Source organism: Pipra filicauda, unplaced genomic scaffold (assembly GCF_003945595.2).
Source record: "Pipra filicauda isolate LSUMZ 115617 unplaced genomic scaffold, ASM394559v2 scaffold47_size6085603_pilon, whole genome shotgun sequence".
Taxonomy (NCBI): Eukaryota; Metazoa; Chordata; class Aves; order Passeriformes; family Pipridae; genus Pipra; species Pipra filicauda.
The window spans coordinates 368,386-387,304 of record NW_024104620.1 but is presented as its reverse complement, the minus strand read 5'-3'; the positions used below and the strand labels follow the sequence as shown (position 1 = coordinate 387,304).

The 18,919-nt window shown below is 37.0% G+C and overlaps 1 protein-coding gene across 2 annotated transcripts in view; it reads right to left on the bottom strand.

Annotated features, from left to right (window-relative positions):
* Positions 1-18,919, bottom strand: part of MGAT5 (alpha-1,6-mannosylglycoprotein 6-beta-N-acetylglucosaminyltransferase) — a 140,851-nt gene that overhangs the window by 39,360 nt on the left and 82,572 nt on the right. For both annotated transcript variants that reach the window (XM_039386297.1, XM_027748938.2), the window contains exons 5-9: positions 17,401-17,490; positions 7,971-8,042; positions 6,761-6,922; positions 5,728-5,897; positions 4,666-4,800 (exon numbers count right to left, since the gene is read on the bottom strand). In XM_039386297.1, coding sequence (XP_039242231.1) covers positions 4,666-4,800; positions 5,728-5,897; positions 6,761-6,922; positions 7,971-8,042; positions 17,401-17,490 — 629 coding nt within the window. The remainder of the gene's footprint in view (positions 1-4,665; positions 4,801-5,727; positions 5,898-6,760; positions 6,923-7,970; positions 8,043-17,400; positions 17,491-18,919) is intronic.

Below are 18,919 nucleotides of genomic sequence, written 5' to 3'. Positions count from 1 at the left end.
CATATGAAATGCTACCTTTGTATTTCAAAGTACAAATTGATCGAAATTACATTTTTTTAAACCTTCACAGAGATCTTTCAAGCAAAAAGAAAGTCAAAATATACAACACATTATGATTCACCAAACAACAAAGCTGACAGATCAGTTTCTGTACAGTGTTTTATGTCAACTGTTCTCAATGAAAATATTTTACAACAGTGGCAATTATCTCTGCATCATACAAAATACGCCAGCAGGACCAAAACGACTTCTGCACTGATGAATCATTCAGTAATAAAAACCCTCTTATTTCTTGGCAGGCCTTAAAACAAAATTCCTCTCAAATATACAGCTTTTGGCCAGGTACTTGAGTACAGGGAAATGAAAAATGGGATAAAGCTACTGAAAAACTTCAGCATTACTGGAGTTTGTCAAATCATATAAGCTCAAAGTGCTCTGTTTCCTCTTTTTCCTGTATCCAGATTTAAGATATGTAACACTAATGGTTCACAGGGATACATGGAACTATGTCCAGTACACACAGGGTCTCTGAATCAGGGCAGGAAATGTGATGCATCAGAAAGCTAAACCAGAAAGCAGGGAAAACAAAAAATATTTATGTGATTCAGGAATAAAATAAGTCAGAAAAAAGATCGTAGCAAAGGCTGCAAATGTGTGCAGAAATGGTATGAGAGATCAAAGCTTCAAGTGGTGAAATTAATCCCTGAAATGCAGCAGAAAAGAACTGCTAAAGATTTAAAACCTAGAAATAAATGTAATTAATACCAGTTATGCTGAACTGACATTTTAATATATGTAGGAATACCTCAATTGTTTACCCTACCATATTCTCCATTTGTTTCACTTCATGGTTTAAATGTCTTTCAATATTTTTTTTATTTATTTTTGCATACAATGCCTTAGCATTTCTAAAGTGAAATAATTACTTCTGAAAATGACAAAACTTTTTTTTAATTAAATCAGGGGTATATTTTAAATAAAATCTTAATTTGGTGTACTTTTAAATTCAGTTTTTCACTCTGTTACCCCCTTCCTTCCTAAAATGTCACCTAGCTTTAGCAGTGAAGCTGCAGAGAATTACAGCATGCCCTGAAATTGGTGTCAGACTGATAAGTCTATTCTCTGCCTAATTAAAAAGATGACTGGTGGGTAGCAAACTGCTTTAGAAACATCCATATTAAACTCTTTTTTTGTGTAACACATTAGAAGTTACCATTTTGGCGCTTATAAAAAAAATCAGACAAAAGTAACCCAGGATTATTTAAAGGGAGTTTTTTTCCATAAATATTGGGTAGAAGCACAATCTTAACTGGGGTGTCCTAGTAGAAGTATTTTACACATTTATTCATACACTTCTCCCATCTGATGTTATAATTTTTCTCTAGTTCCATCTACTTCAGCTCTGTTTAAACAAGCAACCCAGTGCAGCACAAACTGTTAAATACAGAGTACATAAAAGCAGTGGTTGCAGACACCTTCCTGGGAGCAGGGTGGTTGAAATCCAACCAGTTCTGCTTTGGAAGCTCTGTAGGTGCCCTGAGCTCTGGCACTGCAATGTGCCAGCACAGACACACAGACTCCAGTCTGTCCTGACATTTGTCCAGCTCAGGAGCAGGACAGCTCCTATCTGCCCATGGAAATCCTCAGAGACGGACACACATGAACTTTCAGGCCCCAGAGTACTTGCATTTAAAATGCAAAAACTTAAGTTAGAAAATAACCCTCCTAAAACAGATGTATTCTAGAGAACATACATGAAGCAGGAACTCTGCTCATTTTTCAGGATAGCTGTCATGTTAATTTATTTCGAGAAAAAAGCCAGTTGGATTTTTGGCATATGGGAATGAGTCATTGCTAGAGAGACTGTATAAAAAAATGAAAAAATACCAGATTCTTACATGCTGTATGGAGGATGTGGGTGCTAAGAAAGGCAATGGGCTGCACTTCTCTAACTATATTAAGCTACTAATTTTATGTTGTTTCATTGCACATAAACTGCATTAAAATATCCCAACTTCAGAGCTGAAAAACCCAGCATGTCCAGGCATTCTTCTGTTTGAAAATAAGGTGCACTCAAAAATGAGATCTGTTTTGCTATATTCATGCTATTTACAGCACCAATTATACCAGAGATAAAGCAAGTACTACCAAAAGTCACTGGTGCTACAGAGCTCAGCTGTACAAAGCAGTATTTCAGAAATACTCCCTCCCCAAAGCAGCAGGGTCATCCTTTCGGGATAACAGTTCTAGAAACCTGATTTGCAATTACCAAAAATTACCTCAGGGTTCAAGTTCACCCAGAAAGACTATATAAAGCACTCTTACCAAGAGACTGTTCTGAAGGCAGAGGGTTATTCTACTACTCTATTCCAAACTGAAGTGAATAAAAACATTTTAAATCATTTGTATTTGAGTCTGGTCTGCATAAACCAGACTGAGCTGACCTGCACATGTCTAGTAAGAAACACTTCTTTAAAGACAAACAAATATTTCTACTGACATTAAATACAACTGAGAGAGAAAACAAAGTTTGTAAAGAACACGGGCTATACAGCAGCTTTATTTTTGATAATTTTTTTTACTGGAATTAATTAAACAGAAACACACAATTATACTGTTATACTACACTTAGTGTTTTCAAGTTAAAAATATTTTGATGACAAAACTTATGAGGTAACTCAGGATGCTGAGAGAAAAAAAAATGATTGCAAGAGGATCCTGAAATAGGAGACAGCATGCATGAAGCTATGAATTAATTCTCCTGCTTTAATCAATTTTGTAGTCTCTGCTAGACTCTGGACCCTGTTTTGGACACTGAACTTTAGACAAAGGATCAAGTAATTAGAGAGATTCACAGCAAATGCAAGAAGTTTGATGAAAGGTGTACAAAACCTGAATTTTGTATGTAATGATTCAAACTCCTAAATTTATTTTTTAAAAAACAAATTGAAGTAAAAGCAGTATATAAGACATCCTAGAGTTTGGTAGAGAGGAGAAGAAAGTAATTTGTTCCCCAGAACCATACTAGATAAGCAATAATAGGCACTTTGCAAGAAACTAGGCCAAGAAAAACACTTTAAAGAAAATCTTAGGTACATAAAACAATATGCTGGGGCATCTTCTGCAGTCTTCAGTAAAAGATTGGGCAAAAGTCTCTCACGAAGGACAAATGCACCCTATATATCTTTCAGCAAGGCCATGGACTTGATGAGGCTCCTTTCCATTCCATCAAATCCAGTATTGTAGAAGAAAGGCAATAAAATATTCTTAATTCAAAAGTCTGACAAAAACTACTACTCTACCTAAGGTATTTAGAATTAAATCCAGTTCTGCTCTCCTAATCCAGAAAACATCAGCCATTACCACAAAATAGGAATCAATGAAAAGAGGATTGATAATTCAAGATTTAATGATTCTATGAAATAGAAAAGAAAAATTGAACAGCTAATCTAATAATCTCAGTATCATGGTATATTTCCTTATCTTTGTTATAGAATATACCAAGTAGGACACTGAAAGCAAACAGGAAGAAACATTTAAAATTTATAAGAAAGTTTCATATGGTGACCACAGTACTGGATGTGAATGCCTAGTGACAATTACCTCTGGCAGACAGACAACCAACTGTAGCTCAGTGGAAAATGGGATTATCTTTATTAGCAGGCTGCTAAAAACTAGAATATCCATTTACTCCCCTGCTTCAAAAAAGAGATTAAGAGTAATCTAATCGGCAATGTTGATCACATTACTCCCACTTAAAATCACACTGGAAAGATCCAATGCTCTAGAAAATCCTGGGGTTGTAAGAACACACTTTTTCTGCCTGCAGTGAACACCTTCCAATATCTTCCTTCAAGTAGGATTTACTGGATTTATGGATCATAAAACACAGCTAATTCGACTAGGCATAGAAGAATCAAAGTCAGTAATTTAGATTTGGTTTTCTTTTGTGCTGATAGGTATTTGTACAACACACGGGAGGCTTGCTGATCTAAAGTTATTGACAAAAAAAAAAACGAGGTTCTAAAACTGCAGACACTAAGAAGACTACAAAGTAATTTCTTGTGACCCTCATCTTCTGTTTTTAATGGAAGGATGTTTATAGACTAAAGAAGCAACAATAACTGCTGTTATTCTTTGGGCCTGCCCCTAAAGACAACTCTCAGTATCTTAAGGAATGGAACAGAGAAAATTGCATTGGGTAATACAATCAGAATAGATAAATCTCCAGGATCATCGATCCAGTATGGTTACAAACACCAACAAGCAAAACATGCCTTTGGTATTCCAACTAAACAACAAAATCCAATAATCTCTCAGCTCATCTACTAATTTACAGAACATAGCAGTGGTGGAGGCTCGGTAAAGAAGAGAGGGAAAGAGGGGCAAAGATGATGGCTGAAGAAGATAATATAATTCATTAAGATTAAAAATGCTTGAATCCAAGAATCTCAAGCTTGCTGGAGGAGATAATGATGGTATGCAAGAAACAGGTAAAAAATAGCTCCTTTATTCCTCAGAGCTAAAGACAACAGAGAACCACATTTTCACTTTTAAATAAATTCAAATTCAGATGAGCGGACTCACTTCAGTATTTTTACATGTGTTATTCAACAAAAGCTCTTAAAAAAAGCAGTTTAGAGGTCAAATAAGTGTTATACTTACTGGTAATGAACCCATGATGGACCAAGGGTTTTCTTAAACTGAGTGAGTCCCACGATATCAATGTAAATGAGTTCTACAATTTTATCTCCCTGGGTAGGGCAGCCAGATCTGTTACCTACAACCTTCTTCATAATCCTAAACAAAAAAAGAAGGAATATGGAAAAACATTACTTTCAAATATCTTGAGTTGATGCTGTAATACTACTTATTCCAGTAATTCCAGTTTCCAAAAAAAGGTTACTCTTTTATTGTTTCCAAATCTCAAACCATATAAGAACACTCGAATGCAAGAGATGCTCAGAACTTATCAAAGAATGTTTATATCTCACTAAAGTGATAATTTTCATGAAAAACCTCACCCAGTTTAAACAAGAGAGTAATATGGTTGGAATGTTTAAAAACAGTGCGCTTTAAATTACTGAAGCTATATTTAAATTATAAAAGTTATTTAAAACAATTTCTGACTTCCATTGACAGCTTTATAGTACAAGAGTTCTCTATGAAACAGTGCTCTCATGTTTTTTAATAAAAAATGAAAGCTACAGAAAAAGTGTATCTGCTCATGTTTAAAACAGATGTTTTATGTCTAATGCTGAACTAGTAGGAAAAGCAGGACAACCAAGAGTGAGGCAGCAATTTGATCTGACATAAGCAATTAACTACATCAAAAGTAATGTGTTTAAAGGATTTAAACCTTTATTTTAAAGTGAGATACTGAGTGAAGAATAGCAGAAACTGAAGAAGAGGACACAGAATTAGGCTAGTCTGTAACATTTCCTAGCGCAGCTGGTTAAAGCACCTGGAATGTTAAAGTCTAAGCTGCTTAGTTTGAATTTTACAACATTCATTTATGAAGTCCCAGGAGCCTGGAGCTACAATGAAAACACATTATCCTTTCCATGGCACATATACTTAGCTCCTGAAAATAATCTTATCGTCTGTTTAGTGAATTATCACTTTCATTTTACGCTTCAAGAAATTATATACTGCTAATAGAAGCTTCAAGAGTTTACAATTCTTTTCTTTTAATGCCAGTTTCAAAAGTGAAAGTAATCTCCTTACTCCTTGAGCTCTGCCAGTGAAGCTGAAATCCTGATGTCATGGCCCAGTAAGTAGAGAGATGTAATTAAATCACTCCACTGGACTAATTCACCAAGTGGGCCACCACTAAACGCATTTTCTGCAATCTTGAATCCAGATTCTTTTGTCAAAAGCCCCAAATGAACAAGAATCTGAAAAGGAAAGTCACATGTTAGAGTTATCGACATTAAACATGCAACTGTTATACCTTAGGGCATTTTTTCTTTCTATTAAATTCCAACTGTGGCCAAAAATAACCCCCAAAAAATCAACGAAAATGACCCAATACTTCCACCCCAATAATTTAATTTTGTAATGAAGGCAAAGACTAAGAATCTCAAGCAAGGAGCTCAGCTGCAGCCAGCCAGGCTTAAGAGAGGGTAGAAACATTCCTGTGCCTGGCCTGCTGCCATAAAGAACTGGCTCCAGTAAGAACAAGGCAGGAAGGGAAACCTGTTGTTGTGTTTACAACTTTTGGCTTTATCTTAATTAGTTGAGATAATTAAAAACAAAAATTAAATCAAATGAAATAGACCTTTTTCAAGAATCTCATGGTTTTAAAATGGCACTCATTACAGGAGGTCTAAACTGATCCAATCCAAAGCTGTAGACCACTTTCAGTCTACTCAAATCCAAACCTGACGTACATCATTTAAAGTCTGAATTTTGGACAACAAAGATGTACAGCTCCTATGACTACATAAAAACTCCAGCGTCATCAGCTTGCAGTAAATTTGCAGCTTCTCCCTTTAGAAACTTCTACATAGTCTCTGTTTTATCCAAAACTAAAGAGGTCAGAAAATTTACTCCCAGACTGACTTATGAAAAGCACGTAAAACTTCTGTAAAGCAAACACCCATTGTAACATAATATCAAGCAGCAAAATATTTCTTGAAAAGAGGCACAAGCACAAACAGGAGCCTTTAAGACGTGTTTGGTATTTCCACTCTGAAATGAGAAGCTTGAAAGAGCCTATATAACTGCAAGTGACAGGAATAAAAACGTCCTCATTTACCTTTTTTCGTTTTCTTTTCTCCAAATTTTGTTTTTCTGCAAGTGATTTGATCGCTTCAATCCAGGTATCAGCCATTCGTCTGATGCGCAACATCATCCACCTGAACTCCTCATGTCTTGACATCATTTTGTAGAGATTATCAAAGTTGATGCGAATTTCAGCCTTCAATTAAAGCATTAATGAAAAACCTCAAACATTAGTTATCCCTCAGTGAACTTTCCAGAAGTGGCAAAAATGCTCAGATGTGAACTTTGTGCTTTATATTCCTCTTTTATAAAAGGAAATAGAAAAAAAGGATGCACTCCTAGCACAAGTTGAGATTTTAGTCCAAATATTAAAGACATATTTAAACAGACGTTTCTAAGCTACATAAATTACTGCTATTTTTATTAGTGGCATTTGGCAGCTCAGAATATGTTTACAATGTTTCACGACGTATTACTTTCTGTTTATTTTTGCTCATGTGCTTCAAAAGGAGATTAAAGTACGTCTAAAACACAATACAGAACAGTATGCTGAAGAGTCATGTGTACCATGAATCTTCCAAATACAAGGATGTCTCCAAGCATCCCATAAAGGAAGAAACATTACTAGGGTATAATTTTTAAAGGAAATACTCATTTTAAAGCTGATCTAAGAACAACTGGTTTTGCAAAATGAGACAGCCTATATCTATGTTATGTAAGCAATGTTCATACACAGCCCAGCAATTATCTTAAATTATCTTAAAATACCCAAGTGCTACATAATTAGGTTGTAACAATTTAGAAACAACTCTATGTGCTGTGGAGTTTTTAAAGGGAAAAAAATTAGGAGTAATCAAAATGTTACTACAAATCTGAAATGGATATAAGCCTTTTCCAGTAAGGCACTTTTATAAAAAAGGTCCAGATTTATGAGACAATAAAAATGGACACTTTCACATATAGTTAATACTGATGAGCAGTCTATGGATTTGTAATTTTTCTCACTATTTGTGCACACTATTTCATAAATTTAAACACAAAAATGTTTTTAATGGAAATCTACCACAATACAATGACTGGAGAAGATACATGAGCTTCATATATACAGTCCAAGAGGAATAAAAATTATAAATCCTAGTCTTATTAGCATTTATGAGGCACAGGATTCCAGGATATTTTGCATGAATCACAATTACTGAACTATTTCTCATGTTTGTTCTTATTAAGAACATGGTTGTTCTTACCACTGTTTTTTGATCAGTCTCTTCATTAGGATTTTTAGCTCTCCAAGGTAAACGAGGACACCAATTTTCAACCTGTAAAATAATCATACAAAATAAATCATCCTATTCTACTTTCAGCTGATCTACCAAAGCTTCTCACTGCCTTTACGTTACACCTTTCTGTGGCTTAAACAGGACATCAGCTGATAATACAGTAACCACTTCAAGGTAGAACTGCTTTTTGCAAGAAAAAGACTTTTTGCAATTCAATACTGTTTTAACCTTGCAGATTTGCAACCAAAAGTTGCATTTAGATATTCATTCATGATAATGAAAACAGTAGATCAAATCCTTTCAAGACAGAAGTCAATTGTTAAATGCTCAAAATACAGTTTTTCTGAGCAGTTCTTAAATGTTTTCAAGAAGTTTTTGATGCTTCTAGACCTTACAACAATACGTATTTTGGAACATTTCCCATCTTCATAAAAAGACAAAGACATAAAGCCAGGGATCAAAGTTCAACCTTGTAACAATCTAGACAAAAAAAAGAAGAATCATAGACTCAAAGCCACCACGTTTGAGGGGTATGAACAATGTAATTATAACATAAGTAACAATATTCGCAAGTATGAACAGCTGTAATGCTTAGAGAAATATGATCAATGCAAATACAATACTTCTACTATTGGCCACTAGAAAAGTACAACAGTGAGTTAGGGAAGAAACAGCAAATGGATGCAAGTCACTGAAAGCTCCTGTGCTCTCCTCAGGGATCTTGCTTGTCCCGTAGAATCCTTATTATTCATGTGCCTTAGGAAATGAGACCATTTGCTTTGGGAAGCAGGAATCTCACGGCTGGAGGCAAACCCATGAAAGCTGAAACATGACTGTACTCTGAAAAGGGAGAAATGCAAAAAGCTATTGGCCAGCTAAGATACCCCATCACTACTCATTAAGTTCACAGCTCCCAGAGAATTAGAAGTCAGACTTGCTCTTATGGTTCTCCCAAATGCAGACCTGTCAAAACACAATTTTAGCTTAATCATGCTGCAGTAAGCCTGAAGCATTACAGATTAAAGACTTAAGATCATACCATATGATTGCCTAGAAGACCAATCACATGAAAATAAATGAATAGCCATCATAACCTCATTAAAGAGAAGAAATGTATCAAACTTAGGTTCCTCAGAGAAATTATAAAAAGCTAAATTTGAATGCTCTTATTTAATCTACTCAGTGTGTTCAATACAACGTTTGAAAGTAGTGACTTATCAACCTCCTCTGAAAACATCTGATTCTTCAGTGGTCTCCAACTCTGGAACCATACTAGAAATTGTAGCTATCAACAATCCTAACTTCTACAACCATAAACTTGTAGAATCATCGGCAGAAAAGAGTTGCAAGCTCCATGTCACAAATCATGCACAGTCACAAACTCTCTCTTTTTTGTTTTAATAGTACAAATTTTGCATTATTCTTAGCGTTAACACTGATCTAAATTAAGATATGACACTTCAAGGACTACCGTACGTGCCCCTTTTCTGGCTTCATGTATTTCACATTGCACCACCAGGCATCCTAAAGGAATTGCAGATTTTTCAGAGCTGCCAAGGACAGTTAGCTGCATGCCTCACTGACTGAAAAACAAATACAGTTATTTTATGCTTTTAGAAACAGTCCCTCTAGTCTAAATTACATTACGGTAATTCTCATCATAACTAAACACTTGAGGAGTAGATTCAAAGTACTATCAGTGTCTGCAGTTGGTCTGCCTCTCATTTTTCCCTATTGACATTCAGTCAATTCCTCTCTCATTGGAATGACCAACTTAACTCATCAGAAGATTTTTTTGCAACTCTTCAAAGTATGTCAGTTGTTTTGTTATTTTCAGGACTGATAAACGCACTGGGAAGCAGCATAGGCATTTTCTTATAGAAATAGGAAAATTCTTTTCATTTTTATCAGCCAGTGGCTCACAGAGAGCTGTTGGATGGGGGATAATAATTCGCAAGTGCACCAAGAAAGCAAAGATGAAGCCAACCAGTCTGACATACTATGAGAAGGGGAAAGAAGAAACAACATTATTAATTCATTCAGTGTACTGACACAAGGGAAAGTGGACATGGAGATACTGACTGACAAACCAGCCAAACCAGGATTACCTTAGTGGTGAACTTCAGGCATTGTTGGTCAAAAAAGATGAGAGATACACATGCCCCCGTGGAAGCAATGTTAAGGCACATGCAAGAAAAGGAGGTGATCCAAGACAGCTAGCATGGCTTCTCCAAAGAAAAATTATGCCTGACCAATCTGGTGGCCTTCTGTAGTAGGCCAGGGCAATTCCAGCCAGGAGCTGAGCCTGGGAGATGAAGTCATTGAGAGCAGCCCTATGGAGAAGGACCTGGGGGTTCCTGTGGATGAAAAGCTGGACATGAGCCAAGAGTGTGTGCTTGCAGCCCAAAAGGCCAAACACATCCTAGAGAAGCTGTGGATTCCTCGGCCCTGGAAATATTCAATATCAGGTTGGATATGACTGTGTGCCCATTTGATGTAAACATCAGGATGAAAACCCATATGATAGTAAAACCAGCCAAAATGCTAATACAAATTCTGTTGTTCAGAACAAGAGTTAATTTTGCAGATAATTAAAGAATCAACTAGAAGTGATAAGTGACAAATAGGCATCGGCAGCGATGCAAGCTCTGTGAAAACACCTGGTGCCCAGAACTTGCTTTTCTCCCCTTGCTTCCAAATTACCTAAAGAAAGCCTATTGGCTTTCACTGAAACTACCAGGGACAAGAGAGACATAGAGCATAGAATATTACATGAAGAATTAGGGACTTTGATTTGCAACACATCTTGTGGAAGTTCCTAATGCAGAACAGGGCAGGGACAGGGGGATGGACGTACAACATCTGCTTTGGCTGAAAACTCAAAACAAAAGTTTTGCAGAAAATGCAACAGCATTCAAGTGTGACTTGTCCCGGGCCAGAAATAACTATGATTAAAAACCATGTACAGTGGGGAGAAAAAAGTGTGTATGAGTGTGTGTATAGATGTGTATATATATGATTATAAACAGGAAGATAATGTAGTATGTATTAATGCTGCAGGATGCAGTTACAAATTTGGCATCATTCCATTCATATACACCTTTTCCCTGTCATTGGCAATGATGACAGAAAGGATTATGATATCACTAAAGTGGGTCTAGATGAAAACTCCATTACAAATATAGAAATACTTCATTTTTGTATTTGTTTAGGTACAGAATATCTTCGTGCAACAAATATGAGCAAGGTGAAGGAGGGCAGTGGTGTTCATTTAGATCCTGCTCTTCTAATTGTTAGTTTAATCATTTAAGACCAAACACTGAAGTTGTCTCCAAAGAAGGAACCAGGACTCCTCTTCTACCTTTCCAGGACAACCTTCCTCTTACTGGTTTACCATCAGTTCTTTCTCTATGGTTGGTCTTCATAGCCACCAACTGTTGTACTGTCATTTAATAGGAAGGATGTGACACCAGACAGATTAGCAGTCAAAGATGACTGTTGAGAAGCAGCAATTGCAGATCTGAAGACAGATAATTTTTTGGATGAGTGATATAAATGCTAAGCTATTATTCAGAACACACTATATTTATCTTTGTGCTGTCGTATTTTCGAATCAGACCAGCTGTGCCTCCTGTAGCTGATACTGAATTCTATGCCAATTGAATGCATTAGGTAGTCTTTGATCATGCTCAGGAAGTCATGTGCACCTGAGAAGTCAAGTGTTCCCTACTTGGTTTTGAATCACATTAGTCACAGCCCTGCCTGGAGTATATACAGCCAGCTCCTTAAGGTTAAGCTGCATGGCACTTTAGAAATTCAAAATTTAAGTGCTACATGATTGCAGGTATTAGCGAAAAGCTGGTGTTCTGAATTGCTTTGAGGTGTAAATGGCTGAATTTATGACAAAAAAACCCAAACGAGAAAACCCAAGAAATTTGCCGAGTATGTTTTATAGAAGCTTTGCAGGTATTCCAGTAACTCTTCTTCAGAAACTCACTGAAACTGAGGTAGAGATTGCAGCACTTGACTCTATTACAGAGCAAGTACTTCAAGCACAGTTATAAGAACCTGGCAAACATCTGTAGCACTGGAGTAGTCTGAGCATCTTCCACATTAAATCAAAGAATACTCTGCCAGCAGCTCTCCAAATCCAAAATTTCAGAAAGTCCTTTATGCTTTTAAAGAGTCACAGTGGGAGTTGAATAAAGCAGAGGCTGAAGGGTACACTCTCTGAGCACCTGGGATAATCTTCATTTTGGATTCTTCTAAAGGGCAGGTGCAGCCCATCTATGGGGAAGATAAAGCAACTTTCTTTGCAGATCAGATGAACACACTACTGCTCAGTGTACTCCTATCCATGGTACAGTGCTGATCTTAAGTATCTTATGTCAGCCCCAGAGTGAAAAATACACACAACACCCCCCCCCCAACAGTGCAATATCTGGTGAAAGAAGGTTCATCTTTAAATTTATTAGGCAGCATGAAGGCAGGCAGAGAAGAGAACATGTAACATTCACTTACAAATCCCTTTGAGAAATGAATGTGAAAGAACTGCTTTCACTGGGAAGGTGACTTTCTCAACTCCTGTATTTTGTTTAGCATTTCCTCAATGACAAGTAGCCATTTCGAAGGTGTTAAAGAATCTACAGCGTGCAAGATGACTGACAGCCTGTTTAGTGAAATGGAGGACTGTACAGGTAACTTAAGATTTGGTTGTTTCCAAAGGCAATCTCAAACATTGGGTGTTGGGTACCCACAGCCCCAGTGACATTGCAACACAACATTTTATACTTAATCAAGTTGCACTGATTGATTTCATCAATCAACAAATGGTCTCTCATCTAACTTCAGTAATGTCCACTAAATTTGATAAGTCTTTTACACTGGCATTTATGCCTTTTCCAACAAGACATAAAAAGACTAGTCCTAGTTTAAGCTGACAGAAGCAGAAAAGGTAACTGAGAACAAATCACTCAAATTCAGGCCAATACACTAATATATAATTCGGGGACAAAGTGCTGACTATCATCAGCATTTCACTTTCTTAGGGACATTTGTAAGATGACTAAATAAGTCTGAACTTTTTCTGCTTTACATTTCAGAAGACAACATAGTTTTTGTCAAATTTCTGAGTATTTGCATAGAATTCAAAGAAGCTGGTTTGATGTTACATTACACTGAAGAAATGCAAACCATTAACTCCATGTCACGGATTAGCTTACACATGGAGCCAAAGTTGTGGACAGGGGACTTCCACATAATGTGAGCAAACTGCAGTAAAACAGAAAACCCACAAGGATTTAAGGAACCTCTATAATTATGATTCCCATGAGTTTTCACTAAAATGTGCCTCAGCCTACAACTTTCATTTTGGAAACAAACTGATGTTCAAAATCACCTTTGGTTTGTATTTTTCTGTTTTATCCCTCAAAGCAGAAATAACAGTGTAAAGAAAAATACTCCCACAACCAAACCATATGTTCTGTTTCCACCAAGTCCGAAGGACTGAAAACAAGAATTCTCTGCAGCAGTGTATTAGCAAATGTCCAAAAGCTACAGGAGTCTCAAAGACTGGAATTCAAAACAGTTTTAAGTCTTTTGAAGCACTGGATTCCAAGATGGATACCAAAAATTACACTTGCACCTGAAAGGGGAGTTGGAGACCCAAAGTCTAGGATTTTAGAGAGACCTGCCTGGCTCCAGCAAGTAAATTGTCATGATCCCTGGGAGGTAGTAACTTGCATCACAGCTCCCTGCTGACCACCAGGCACAGCACAAGCCCCACTCCTGTGTGCAAGGCAGTCCTCTCAGAGAAAGCAAATATGCAGATAAAGAAAAAAAAAAGAACTATAAGCCCCCTTCATTTTTTTTTAAAAGCTGGAAAACAGTGTGAAAAATTCATTTTCTAGAAGATATTTTTAAAAACTTCCTTCTTCAGCTGCAAACTGACATTTTGCAGTGAAATATATTTTGGTACTGCCTAGAAATTAATTTTTTCACGTTTTTCCCCAGAGGCAATGCCATCCGTGAAAATTATAACTGTGCCAATATCATTACAGTGTAAAAAAACTGCCTGTTTCATAACTAAATTAAAAGAAAGTAACTTCTCTATGGGCAAGTTTGCATCATGGTTAAAAGGAAGCAAGTTCAACCATCCAGATAGTTTAGCAATAATTTAACTTCCTTTTTAATTTGTGCTGTTTCTAATCCCTGTTTTGCTCTGTTCAAGACTCTGTTCGAATCTGGTTTTGCTATTCAGACCATTTGTGCCTCCAGTCTTCAAACGCTTCAGCACAATTAGTGTTTTGAAGACCAGAGGGTGGTGAGGCCCTGGTACAGGTTGCCCAGACAGGTTGTGGATGCCCCATCCCTGGAAGTGTCCAAGGCCAGGTTGGATGGGGCTTGGAGTAACGTGGACTAATGGAAGGTGTCCTTGCCCATGGCAGTGCGTTGGTAAGTTTTAAGGTCCCTTCCAACCCAAGCCATTCTGTGATTCTATGACCACACAGTTAGTTGCCTGTCATGCATCAGGAATGATCCAGGGCCTGCAGCAAAACAGCAAGACAAAAGTGCAAAATTTCTTGCAGCTTCATCTGCAAGTTTGTATAGGGGACAGCTTTAAATCAAAAACATAAGCCTGAACATGCTGGATTGCTTCTTCCTTTCCTTGGTTCACCACACTTGCCACATTCTGGTACAGCAGGCAGGACACAAGAGCACTGGAGAAGAGCTGTTCCTGTTTCTGCAGGAGTGCCATCCAAAACAAGGCAGAGGAGGCAGAACTGCTAATACCTGCACTTGTGTAGGCTCTTCAGAAGAGAACACTTGGGACAGCCTGAACTTTCACAATGCTATTTCTATTTTGCAAACACACATGGTAGAAACTTAACAAGAGCACATGACTGATACCCAAAGGCTGGGTTTTATTCCCACCATTTGTTTCTAAAGCTTAACATAAACTGTGGGCAAGTTACTTTGTGCCTCTGTGGTTCTGACCCATATTACACACCAAAATACCATATTTTGGGCTCCATTGTTTACAAGTTTAAAATTGCATAACAAAGAGTACTAGATGAGCATAATGTAATACCCTAACTGAACTGCTTCCGAAGGAAAAGGTAGATCCAAAAGAGTATGACAGAGCACAGAAACTTGTCACACTAGATTGTAGAGCAAAAGTAGACATATGCACGATTTGATGCACATTTTGTCTTTTCAAACTGAGGCTGTGCAGAATTTGATGCATACATTGCCTTTTCAAACTCAGCATGCACACACACAACCATCTTACTCCTGTACTGTAACCCTGAAGTAAAAAAAGAAAAATCTTAAGAGTAATATCCTTTCCAGTACCCTAATGCATTTTAATATTTTAAATCTGCAGTTTTGACTTGAGAGCTCTGTAGACACATTTATCATTCAGCTCTGCAACCATACTGTAAACTGTCAACTCTTCATCACTGTCCACTTTGACAAATTACTCTAGCAACAGCATTTCCAAGTTATCCCTAGCAGCCAACACACCTCATAAATCCATATCATTTTGGTGTTATTAGAATTTCATTTCACGCTTGCATTCGCAAACATTTAAGCTTTCAACCTCTGCTGCTGGGCATTAATCATTAAATTAATCATAGGATTAAGAATGTCAAATTTAAACTCAAGGTTAATAACATGCTCACCCAATATTAGTTTTACATTCTGTCATAAGAAAACACTTTACAAAAAAAAAAAGGACAGGACCTTTGTCTGGAGTTGCCAAATATGCATAGACTAATTGCACTGTTTTTCCTTCATGAAATGAAAAGTTGCCCAAATTTAATATTGCTGCTAACGAAAAAATTCAAATCCCGAGACCCTGGAAAAAACAACCATTTGGCCTCTGTAAGTCTGCTCACATTTGGTCATGAAACATCAATTATGAAAAAGCTAACAGCATTGACTGAGTTTTCAAAACTGATGATCAGAGAAGACTGTTGTGTAAAAAACTGTGGTTTAACAGAAATACAAATAATAAATGTCATTGAAGAATGTTAGATTCTCTCATTCAGTTGAAATATATCTTCATTTTTAAGATATATCTGCATTAAAAACATGAAGCACCTGCTGGTTGACAGAATACTAATGACCAAACATAAGTCTGCTAATGCTAAAACAAGACCTTCTAGCAGAAGACTTAGATCAACCTCAGATGATTATGAAACCATATCTCTAACTTCTATGATAAATAACAAGATAAATAATACAGTCATCCTGTATCTTTTCCTTCTCTAGCTTCACAGCCCATGAATAAATCAACACTTGGTACTGGAAATGCAATGAGTCAAAACTGTGATTCAACCCAGCCCTTTTCATGTCTTCAGATACATGTTTTGGAAATGCATTTAACTATTGCTGCTGCAAGCAATGCCATCAAAAGTTCAATGACAGTCAACTGAGTAAACTAACAGCAACTGCTCTCATTACATCTGAGTTACTTATTATAATAGACTTACTGTTTTAATCTCAGATATATAATTTAAAAAACGAGCCTCACACTGCCAATCCTGCAGAAGCTAGGAAATTAATATTAGTTTTCAATTCTGCAGCCACATTGGCTCTTGCAGTTCTTTACAAGCAGTAATCCACTAGATATCAATACTACCCATAAGATCAGTTGCTGTAAGTTATTGAAATTTTACTAATAAGAAAGAGGAGGCCAAGCGATCAAATACACTTGACTGCTTCCGGCACACACACTCCAAGACAGTAATAGAGCAAGTAACAATTAACAAAATTCATTCTTGGAAAACAAGTGTTGCTCAGGAAATAGAGAGAAACCCAGCAGGACAAGCACCCTACTCCGCTGTGTACAAGACAGCTTTGGTTCTGATAGATACTTCAGCCAATATACTGCAACTTCACTCAAAAACTCGATCTTCAGGGGTTTTTGTTTTCTCTTAACAGATCCTGCAATTCACAGTCTCCAAGAAGGAAGAGGCCATGCTGCTTAGGACAATTTACCAACTAGTTCCACTTTCTAAATTTTACATTCCAAATGCCTTCCCTAAAATGCGTCCCTATTAGTACCTCAGAAGCTACATTGAAATCAACAGAAAAAGTGTTCAAAGGCAAAGATCTAAGACTGAGCTTCATATTTGGGTTTAACAGAACACCTAGTGGGGACTCCCTGGAGAGTTGCTGCTTACATCACTTCAGTTACAAACATTAGAATTCTCCAGGCTAGAAACCCCTGGAGAGCTTATGAATAATAATAATAATAATTCTGTTTTAATAAGTTTTTCCTCTTCATAGAGTTTTTCTGAAGAAAATTATGATTTCGTTTGAGAAAAGTACAGTTACCAAAACTTTGAAGGCAATATGATGTTCCCCTTCTGCAGATTAAAAGACTACTGACCTCACTGAGGTAAATAAAAAAGGAGCACGTGGACCCATCTACACCATAACTTGCATAACAGGGATCAGATCGCCACATATCTTTCATCCACTGCAACAGAACAAAAAACACAGTCTGTTAGGTTTAAGTACAATGAAATAACTTTCACACCAAACTCAGGAATAACAGAGGAAGTTGAAAGCGACCATAAACAACCAGATAAAAATTAAAAAATTACAAAACAACAAAAACGGATTTTATTAATATTTTGTAGCATGCTGCATCTCTGCTTTCAGTTACACTGGGGAAGCAACAGCACAGCAGATGTGAGCACAGTTTATACAAACTGGTAACCAGGCAAGCAGAGACAAATATCAAAAGGAGAATATAATCGAGATCCAGACACATGACTGTGGCTGCATTGTGAGTGTTCCCCATGATACACTCACTCTAGAATTTAACAGATCATTTCAGTTACCAAGATTGAAATCTGCCTGATTCTGCCAGGAATATGCCATTTTGGCAGAAGCAAGTCATTAATTGCAATTCATATTTTTATATTCAAATAATGCAAGACATAGCCACTATGTGGCCAGTTTGTCAAAACAGATTGAAACACAGACCAGAGATTCAAAACATACAGATTTTTTTAAAAATATCACAGTCGAAGAATTTTATTTAGAGAAATAAAGGCAACATAATTTCACAAATACTTTGGTAGTTAAGCAATTTTACTATTGTACCTCACTAGGCATAGAATCACAGAATGGTTTGGGTCGGAAGGGACCTTAAAGACCACCTCGTTCCAACCCCCCCACCGCCAGGGGTAAGGACATCTTCCACTAGACCAGGTTGCTCCAAGCCCCATCCAACCTGGCCTTGGACACTTCCAGGGATGTGACACCCACAACAATAAAGCAGTATCCTTACATTTGAAATGTATCTTGGGGAAAAAAACTCCATCTCTGCAAGTTTGGTAGGGGTTGTTTGTTTTTCTTGGGGGGGTAGGTGGGTTTTTTGGTTGTTTGTTTTTTTTTTCTCTTTCCAATCAAAGTCTGATGGCTTTGGATATTTAGCCTTTCCAAACACATTATTACTAAAATATAGGATTTATGTAGAACCCACTGTGAATCCCAGAGTTCTGGTTGCACAGTTAGGGCACTGCCTAGGTCATGAGCAGAAGAGGCAAAACGCTTTCAATAGAAAAGGAGAAGACAGGAACCACATAGAGATGTGGGCAAAGAGAGGAAAGAAGTGTAAACCTATGTCTTACTGAAACAGAAAAAGGGTTGGAGCGAGAGACCTACAGAATCACAATCCTGGGGTGGGGGAACGTCAAATTACTCATCATGGGGAAAAAAACAGGGCTTGTAAAAAAGGAGAAGTTTCTGAATGACAAGATATAATTTAAATAATAAGGCATTTCAATAAATAATATAGCATTTTATTATGATATGGCAACTTTTTCCTGTCTTAGGAGGATGTCATTTTATTTCTCTGCAGTAGTAGTATTAAAGGCTTGAGGTAAGCAATGCTGTAG